Source organism: Anastrepha ludens, chromosome 4, assembly GCF_028408465.1.
Source record: "Anastrepha ludens isolate Willacy chromosome 4, idAnaLude1.1, whole genome shotgun sequence".
Taxonomy (NCBI): domain Eukaryota; kingdom Metazoa; phylum Arthropoda; class Insecta; order Diptera; family Tephritidae; genus Anastrepha; species Anastrepha ludens.
Genome location: NC_071500.1, coordinates 40,549,980 through 40,558,865, shown reverse-complemented (window position 1 = coordinate 40,558,865; position 8,886 = coordinate 40,549,980). Strand labels below are relative to the sequence as shown.

Sequence of the window (8,886 nt, the reverse complement as noted above, 5' to 3'; positions counted from 1 at the left end):
GAATTATATCTCGAAATGAGTGCCCTTTGAAATGGTGGCAAGCACGGGCAATTCTATACCCGGAGCTCTCGAACTTGGCTGATAAATATTTATCAGTTATGGCTTCTTCTGTACCATCTGAAAGGACTTTTTCGAAATCGGGCCAAATATTAAGCGAGAAGCGCAGCTCTATTCAGCCAAAGAGAATGGAAAAAACTTTATTTTTAAATATGAACCAAAGATTCTTGCAATAATTTTATTTATATTAATATATTAATAATTTAGTTTATCAAAAAAATTTTTTGTTTTGTCTGAAATATTTTTTTATTTAATGTTTAATTTCAGTTCAGGAATGAAAGATTTTTGTTTTTTAAATGTTATTGTCAATAAATAATCTGCCAATTCTTCATTTGTGACATCGCAACGTCACACTGTACGCACCATACCGATACCGCATATTCGATTCAATGCGTTATGGATAAGGTATCAAAAGTAACGAGTAACGTAACGATACGAAAGTAACGAGTACTCATCGTTATAGTAACGAACATATGCGGGTTTGCTTTTTTTCGTTACTTTTACACCTCTATAAATCAACACTTATTTTATGTTGTATTTCAATTTATAGTTTATGTATTCGACGGCAAATTACATATGTATATGTGCATGTACATTTGTATATGGAAACAATATTGCACAAGCGCAACAACAACATCTTCCTTTCATACGTACATATCCATGTATGCCCAAATGACCTTGACTTATGTATTTATTCACTTGTCACAGCACATCAAATTCCAACCAGAAATCAAATATACATACATATGTATGTACATACGCACTAGTGAACGAATTTCTTCCTAAAAAATGCAAAAACAATTCTGCTTCAAGGCCTGTGTAGGTGTGTTGTATATTATATACCCACTTTAAGTCCTAGCATGCATACATATACACATACCTAATTGCCTTCACAACTTCCTACAAAATAATTGTATTCATATGTAACTACACCCATGCACGTTCATATATACATACATGCATATATGCGCGAGCACAGCGCTCCCTTCTTCCTTCCGTGTACTTTTGTCTACCGCCAGTGGATATTCCTAGACGCAAAAGCAGCAGCAAGCGCAACGCGATGGCCGCTTTGCCACCACTCATCCCAAAATGTTCTAGAACACAACAAAAACAGCGCACTCTCTTCATGCCTCAATATGCGAATTAAATATGTACCTTTAATGTATTAATAAAAATATATTTTTTATTCGTATCAAAAGTCTACATTGAGTCATATTCTACAAAGCGGTTGTATCCTGACTGTCGATTTCGTAAAGAATAGATCTATTTATAATGTCTTCATAACAATGAATGTGATGCGTTATCAAGGATTAACTTATCGCCTCATTGTTATTTCTGTTTACTACTTAATTTCTATGGAATGTGATACGCTATCATGAATACAGTGAGTGTATACCTACTATTAACTTGCGTATGTCGTCCTAACCCAAAATCTAAGCTTAGCGACTACAAAAACAAAATACATTCGTAGACGCAGTCGCAGCGGCCACGATTCTTTTAGTCTTTCTTCTTTATTTTTTAAAAGCTTAAATAACAATAGAATTGACAAAAATAAACGTCGTAGGTATATACATACATATATGTACGTCGTAGAAGATCAGAGTCCTTCAGAAATTTATAGATTTTCGAAATGTTGGAATCGGAAGGGTTAATTAGTAGCGATAGTGATACTGGCTGGAGTATTACAAAATGGGCACAGGCTTGGTTGCCTCCCTTGCAGTAGATATGCATTAGTAATTACACTGTGACCAATGCGTAGGCGAGTATATGGCGTAGTATAGTTAGATGGGAGGGATGATAGATAAGTTGGTTTAGTACGATTAGGATTAATCCTGGAGTAATGGTGGATATAGTGAAACCTGTCAGCTACTAGTTTGGTTTGCCAATGCTGCTTTATAAGTCGATAAATATCATTTTTACATATGTATAAGACTTGCTGTGATAGTAGGAGTAATGCTCATATCCTTGGCAGTATTATCAGCGATTGTATTGCCGTTGATGCATGAGTGCCCTGGTACCCACATGATTCTGATTTTATGAGGGTGAGAAATCAGGATATTTCTTATGGTTCCAATAATGTGATTGGAGTTATTATAGTTCTTTATGGCCTGAAAACAGGACATGCTGTCTGTGCATATGATGTATATTTTCCCTTCGATTTTGAAGAATACTGCATGGCGTAGAGAACTGCTGTTGCTTCAGCGGTGAAAATTGAACAACACGGAAGTAGTAGTCCATACGATATAGGCTCTCCATTTTCTTTCACGACAGCAAAGGAAGTGTAATTCGCTTTGGAACCATCGGTGAAGATTAACCGCCATTCCCATGGCAGTCGGTTCTACGTTACCGGAATGATCGGGTTTTTCCCGACCAAGGGATTCCGCCCCAGTAAACGAGCCCTGTCTAGTGAACAGCATATCACCCCACCCCTTACGTCACAGGAGCAACTCCTTGCAGCAACCTTGCTCCAAATGCTTCTCCTCAGGGCTGCAATTAAGTCCAACCCTGGGCCAGAAGTATTCTATTGCTGCGTCTGCCATAAGCGGCTCCACCCGAACTCCGTCTCGGTTAGATGCAATAAGTGCAACGGGTGGAGCCACTTTAAGACCTGTTCAGGCCTTAAGACTCATAGGGAGTGGTCCACACGGTATGTGGACGCGCGTTGCTCCCGCCAGCAGGCGTCTGATGCCTCCACGGCTACTACTCCCCCTGATAGGCCGGCACTACCAACCGCCACTACAACCCACACCTCCACGGTAAGGAGCCTATCGGAGCAACACAACTCCCCCGACTTAACTCATCCCCTTCCCTTCTGCTCCAACCCCAGTGCGGTGACAAACCAGCAGCTCTTGGTCCCCCGCACAGTCTGTTCCCTGTGTCAGACCGTAATACCTCGGAATCTGGTATCAGTCAAATGCAATTCTTGCAATGGCTGGTGCCATTTTCGGAGATGGTCCGGCCTGCGCACCACCTGTGAGTGGACAACTGACTACGTTGCCCCCTGCTGCAGAGCTCTACACCCGCTACCGCCCTCCGTGGCGCGGCCGCCCACCATCATCAGGCCGCAACAACTACAGCGGATCGCACAGCAGGCCCAACGTAGGCAACCCCACGCGTCCGTCACCCCTCGAGTTACAACGACCATACCTAGAAGTTTCAAGCTTCTGCAATTCAACTGCAACGGACTCACGAGCAAGGTCGACGAGATAGTTGACTTCATGAGCCGACACAGTACCAAAATAGCTGCGGTCCAGGAAACCAAGCTGTACGCACAGACACGATCGCGAGCGAGACAATCGTGGTGGCCTAGCGTTTATAGTCCACCACACAGTGCAGTATCGTCTCATTGATGAAGGCATCGACTGCAGGAACAGCAACTTAGAATGTCAAGGCATAACTGTCCGGACAGGCGATTCCGGGCTCGAAATATTTAATGTTTATATACCCCCTGTCACCTGCTGCCCGGCAGGATATCACCCTGATATAGGTGCGCTCATCAGAGGCGAAAACCGATTGGTTGTAGGTGACTTCAATGCGCATCACGATCTTTGGCATTCAAGCCTGCCAAACTATCGTAGGGGACAGCAATTGGCAGAGCAGATACGAGTAGACGATTCGACATTCAGCATTGTGAACGACGACGCTCCCACCAGGGTGGTGAGCAAAACTAGCGCGGGTCTGATAAATAGCATAACGTGGCGACCTATGCTATCGCTTGCATCAGACCACTTACCCATTATCGTCTCGATTGAGAGACCTGCCAACTTTGTTTCCGCGAACCTCCGGTCCTATTTTAACTTTAAAAAAGCTAATTGGACCGGCTTCACGGAATTCACTGAAGACACCTTCGCCGCTCTTCCCATCCCCACCGATGTGCGCGCAGGCGAACGCGCATTCCGCAAGGTGCTCACAGCTGCTGCGGCTCGCTTCATTCCAGCTGAAAGGTTCAAGGACATTCGTCCTCATTTCCCAGCCGAAGCAGCCAGCTTGGCAAACGAGCGTGACCACCTACGCCAGGTCGATCCCGGGGATCCCCGCATAAAGGATCTCAATTTGGAGATCCGGCAACTGGCAGATCAACACAAGCGGACTAAATGGGTTGAGCACTTGAAGACCTGTAACCTCACCTCTGGGGTGAGTAAGCTCTGGTCCACCGTTAGGTCCCTGTCGAACCCGACGAAGCACAACGACAAGATGGCTATCACCTTCAACGGTTGCACTTCGTCGGACCCGGAGAGATGCGTGAGCTATTTTAGCTGACTTTTTATACTGCATCCTCCGGCCGACAGAACCAAGCGTCGTGCTACCAGACAGTGATGGTAAATGTAGGGAAAATTCCCTACATGTAGGGATTTTTGTCGAAAAAGAAGGACAGATTTTTTTAAATTCTGTAAATGTAGGGAATTTTCAAAAAGGACAGAAAAAATTTAAAAATGGCGGGAAAAATTTAAAAAGTTCATTTAAAATAAAAAGCCACAGTAAGATTTCATGCCAGTATTTTTTCCTTATGGCAGCATACTTTTAAAGCGTTAATACGGCAACATTGCCATTTTTTCTTCGTTAACGCTAACCCGATTTTTTCTTCGCGTGAAAATTGTTAGTTGTCGCGCGTTTCCTGGGCTTTTCCCTTTTGAATTAAGTGTGCAATTATTTTAGTTTTAGCTTTTTTTATTTTATATTTAAAATTTATATATTTTACAGAAATGAGCTCCTCCTCTTCGACTGACTCTTCTGAGGAACACCAGGAGAAAAATTCAAGTATCGGAAACAAAAGTTCAATAACAAGTGGCTTGACGACGACAATTTTAGTAGCGGGTTGAAAGCTGTGGCTAACGATCCTTTCCCAAGCAAATGCGCTGAGTGCGACAAAGTTTTGAACTGCGGCAATTCTGATTTGCAGAAGCACGCCGAAGCAAAAACGTACTAAAAACTACTAAAACTATGAAGACAATAAAAAAGACACCTAAAATAAATAGTTTATTTTTAAGAAAAAGCCGAGTAAACCAAATGGTTCCAGAAATTTCGAAATAAGACTTAGCATGTTCTTCGCTGAGCATAATGTCGTGCTCCAAGTGGTGAACCATTTAATCCCAATCTTAAAAGTAATCGCGCCGGATTCTGAACAAATAGAAACTCTGTCTTGTTTTAAACAGAACTGAATGTAATGAAAAAGTCTAATTTTTAGTCTTTTTGAATTTTTCTTTATAAATGTGTTTATAATATAATAAATATGTGTATTTATATAATAATAAAAATTCTTATTAAAGTGTCTTATAAAGTGTCAAAACAGCACCAAGCCCAAAACTTAAGCAATTAATTCAATTGCAAGTTCCTCATTATAGTGTAAACACAGGAGAAAAATATGTAGGGAATTTTGTAGGGAAAATTTTTTGAAGCGTAGGGAAAAGTAGGGAATTTGTTTGGGCTGTGTAGGGATTTTTCAAAAAATCATTTACCATCACTGCTACCAGAAGGCTGCAAAAACTGACGAACGACAGTGCGCCACTTGTTTTCTCCGGTGATGAGGTTCAGGGGCCATCAATAAATCTAAAACATCAAAAGCCATTGGCCCTGACGGACTAAACGCGCTGAAGCTGAAGCACCTGGGACCATTGGGAGTAGGATTTCTCACAAGGGTTTTCAATCTGTCCTTGGCCACTCGCATTATCCCTGACAAGTGGAAAGCAGGGAGAGCACTACTGAAATACTCGTATGGGAAACCTGCCAACCAAGGGGAATCAGTAGTGAAGACACTTGAAGCCCTCCTACTACCACTCTTCACGAAACACCTTGCTCTAGCCCCACATCAGCACGGCTTCCGACGAGTGCATAGCACCACCACTGCACTCACCGCCATAAACGCCCAGATAAGCCGCGGGCTTAATGAAAACCGCCCCTGTGAGAGGACTGTCCTAGTAGTTGGACCTGAAGAAGGCTTTCGACACAGTCAGCCATTCCACGTGTCAGGTCATAAATCCAATGACCCATTCAAGTAGTTATCATCCATAATACATCCCTGCGATGTAGCTAATTTATTATCTTAGTTTATTATCGTAGTTACTCTCATTTATCTAAACATGTACATATCTTCTAAAATGAATTCATAACTGAAATGTAAATTTGGACAATGATGAATAAGACAGTCACAGTCAGCCATCCTTACAGGTCAGAAGCAGAGAACGTTAAATATAGAGAATTCTCACGAGCTACGAATAGTGTGAATTGTCAAAAATGAAGTGAAACCGCGAACACTATTTCACCTCGCTCAACTCGAAGCCGGGGAAGTTCTTAACAGACCTGATTACAGTGAATTATGTACAAGTACATTGGCTCTGCTCAATTTTTGGTTTCTGTATGAAATCAAATTGACAAATGCCCACGGCATTTTGCAAGGCATTTGCTTGTGCATTTTTATGTTCCCTTGATAAGCGAAAATTTATTCAATTTATATTTTCAAACAAATACAACCAAATAAAGATTTAAAATCCAAGATTTAAAATCAAAGTAACTTTAATGCACACATTTTGTTGTGTGCGTTTTAGTAAATTTCATGAAAATTTTTACTAATTTTTCGAGTCGAAATTAATTTTAGACAAGAATTCAAAGAGCATATTGGTATATTGATGAATATATGTATATGTACATATATTTTGTTAGTTATATTTGTGGAAAAGTTCAATTGCATCTTCAATTCTTATAGTGTTACAAATGTATCTGCACACCCACTGCAGCAACAATGACCTATCTCACGACGCATTGCCTTATCATATTTATGTGCATTTGAATATGCATTTTTTGTTCCTTTGCCAAACGAAATTTTTTTCAATTTACATATGTATGTATATTACAGGGAATAATTCATATATGTATGCATTTTATAGGTAGTACAAAACTTTGAAAATTTAAAATAAATAAAAGAAAACTTCAAAGGAACGTATTTTCATACATACATATATGGGACAACTAAGTTCTATTGCATCTTTAATAAATATAGTTAGTGTTGCACGCATATGTATGCACTGAAGCAACATGGCCTACCTCACGAGCATCGTCTTATCATATTTCATGCAATAATTAGGGAGTAAATATTCGAATGATCCTATTCCTGCAAATGCTAAAACAACTTCTTCTGCATATGCGTCGACATGTGCATGTGCGTATGTTTATGCACACTTGATCCCTAACTATATCTATATATCAATCAATCGATCAAATCAAAAAATTCTGTATACAAAACGCTTCATTACATTTTCATTACCAGGCACACAGGAAGATGGCATATGCAAATATAAATATTGAATTCAAGCAAAACAATGCTTATTAATACAGTGAAATTCCCCATTACGGACAGTCCTTATAACCGGACAGCTCCAATAACCGGACAAATTTTGGGCACACTGGTTTTTCATTCATTTTTTCATACAAATATCATCCTAATAAACGGACACTCTAATAACCGGACGCGGACAAAGTATTTCAAACCATTTTCGTAAAAAAATTTCTCATAAACGGACAAAATTCAAAAATATCACAAGCAAGCTTTGTTGTTCATTATAAAAATGAAATAGGTGATTCCCCTTTTAAAATGTATGCACACATTCAAACCCTGTGTTTTAAATTAAGAGTAGTTTTTAATTCAGTTTGTTAAGTCAGTTGCATGCGAATGGTTGCGTTCAAAGTTCGTAATAATATGGCGCCGAAAAAGAAGGTACTTTCTATTAAAGAAAAAATGGAAATTATTAATGTTGTCGAAAAAGATAAATTATCAGTACGTGGAATTGCAAAAAAGGTAAAGTATAATGAGCCCAAAAATTTAATAGTAGGTACACGTTTCTTTTGCTTTGAAAGGTTCAATATTGGCAAAACGGCTCTGAAGGCGGCTCTGAAATAGTCAAGATGTGTTTTAATTGTTTCGCTAAGGCTAGAAGTCAAAACATTCCGATTTCTGGTCCCATTTTGAAAGCAAAGGCAATGGAAATTGCAGGCAAACTGGGTGTACCTAATTTTAATGCTTCAGATGGATGGTTAAACAAATGGCGAATAAGGAATAATGTTGCTTTCAAATGCGTATATGGTGAAGCTGCAGATGTAAACCAGGATGGTGTCGAACAGTTTAGGACAAAACTGCCATCTCTGTTGACCGGTTACAAGCCTCAAGACATTTACAACGCAGACGAAAGTGGGCTTTTTTTCGTGCCTTACCTGACAAAACCCTCGCTCTTAAATCGGAAAAATGCGTGGGCGGTTAATACTAAGGAATGCAAATATTCTTTACTTCCAAAAATTTCTTTGTGTGGTATATATTTTGTGACTTCATCCCTTATAAGCGGACATCTCCCATAGCCGGACAAAAACACTGCGACGGTGAGTGTCCGGTTATAAGGAATTTCACTGTATACACATATGCATGTACATACAACCGCACACACAGGGCATTCGCTTTATTCCTCAAAATGCGTATGTCGTTCAAAGCTAAAATTCTATGCCTAGCGACTACAAGAACAAAATGCAGTCATAGACGCAGGCGTAGCGGCCATCATTCTAGTTGCCATAGCGCTGAACAGTCGCGGCGGCGCCGAACAGTTTCAACTATTGTACTGTGCAACAAAAACTCATCTTCAAAAAATTCATTGATAAATTCGAGCTCATAGTTCTAAGAGCAAGAACTTTCATTCATAAAACGAGCCGCCCATATGCCAATTTTCTCGACAATTCGAAAATAGTCAATATTGGAATATTTCGCGTAGAATTATTTGCCAATATTTGATAAATCTTCAATTTTTGTCAAGTCGAGTGCCCGCGGCATCGTACATATGTATGCAAAAATAT

General features: G+C 40.0%; 1 protein-coding gene across 1 annotated transcript; it reads left to right on the top strand.

Annotated features, from left to right (window-relative positions):
- The first annotated feature begins 7,566 nt into the window (after positions 1 to 7,566).
- LOC128861545 (tigger transposable element-derived protein 6-like) lies at positions 7,567 to 8,440 on the top strand. The gene is made up of 2 exons (XM_054099744.1): positions 7,567 to 7,765; positions 7,906 to 8,440. Exons 1-2 carry the CDS (start codon positions 7,715 to 7,717, stop codon positions 8,398 to 8,400), a joined length of 546 nt encoding a protein of 181 aa, XP_053955719.1. The 5' UTR covers positions 7,567 to 7,714; the 3' UTR covers positions 8,401 to 8,440.
- Positions 8,441 to 8,886: the final 446 nt, after the last annotated feature.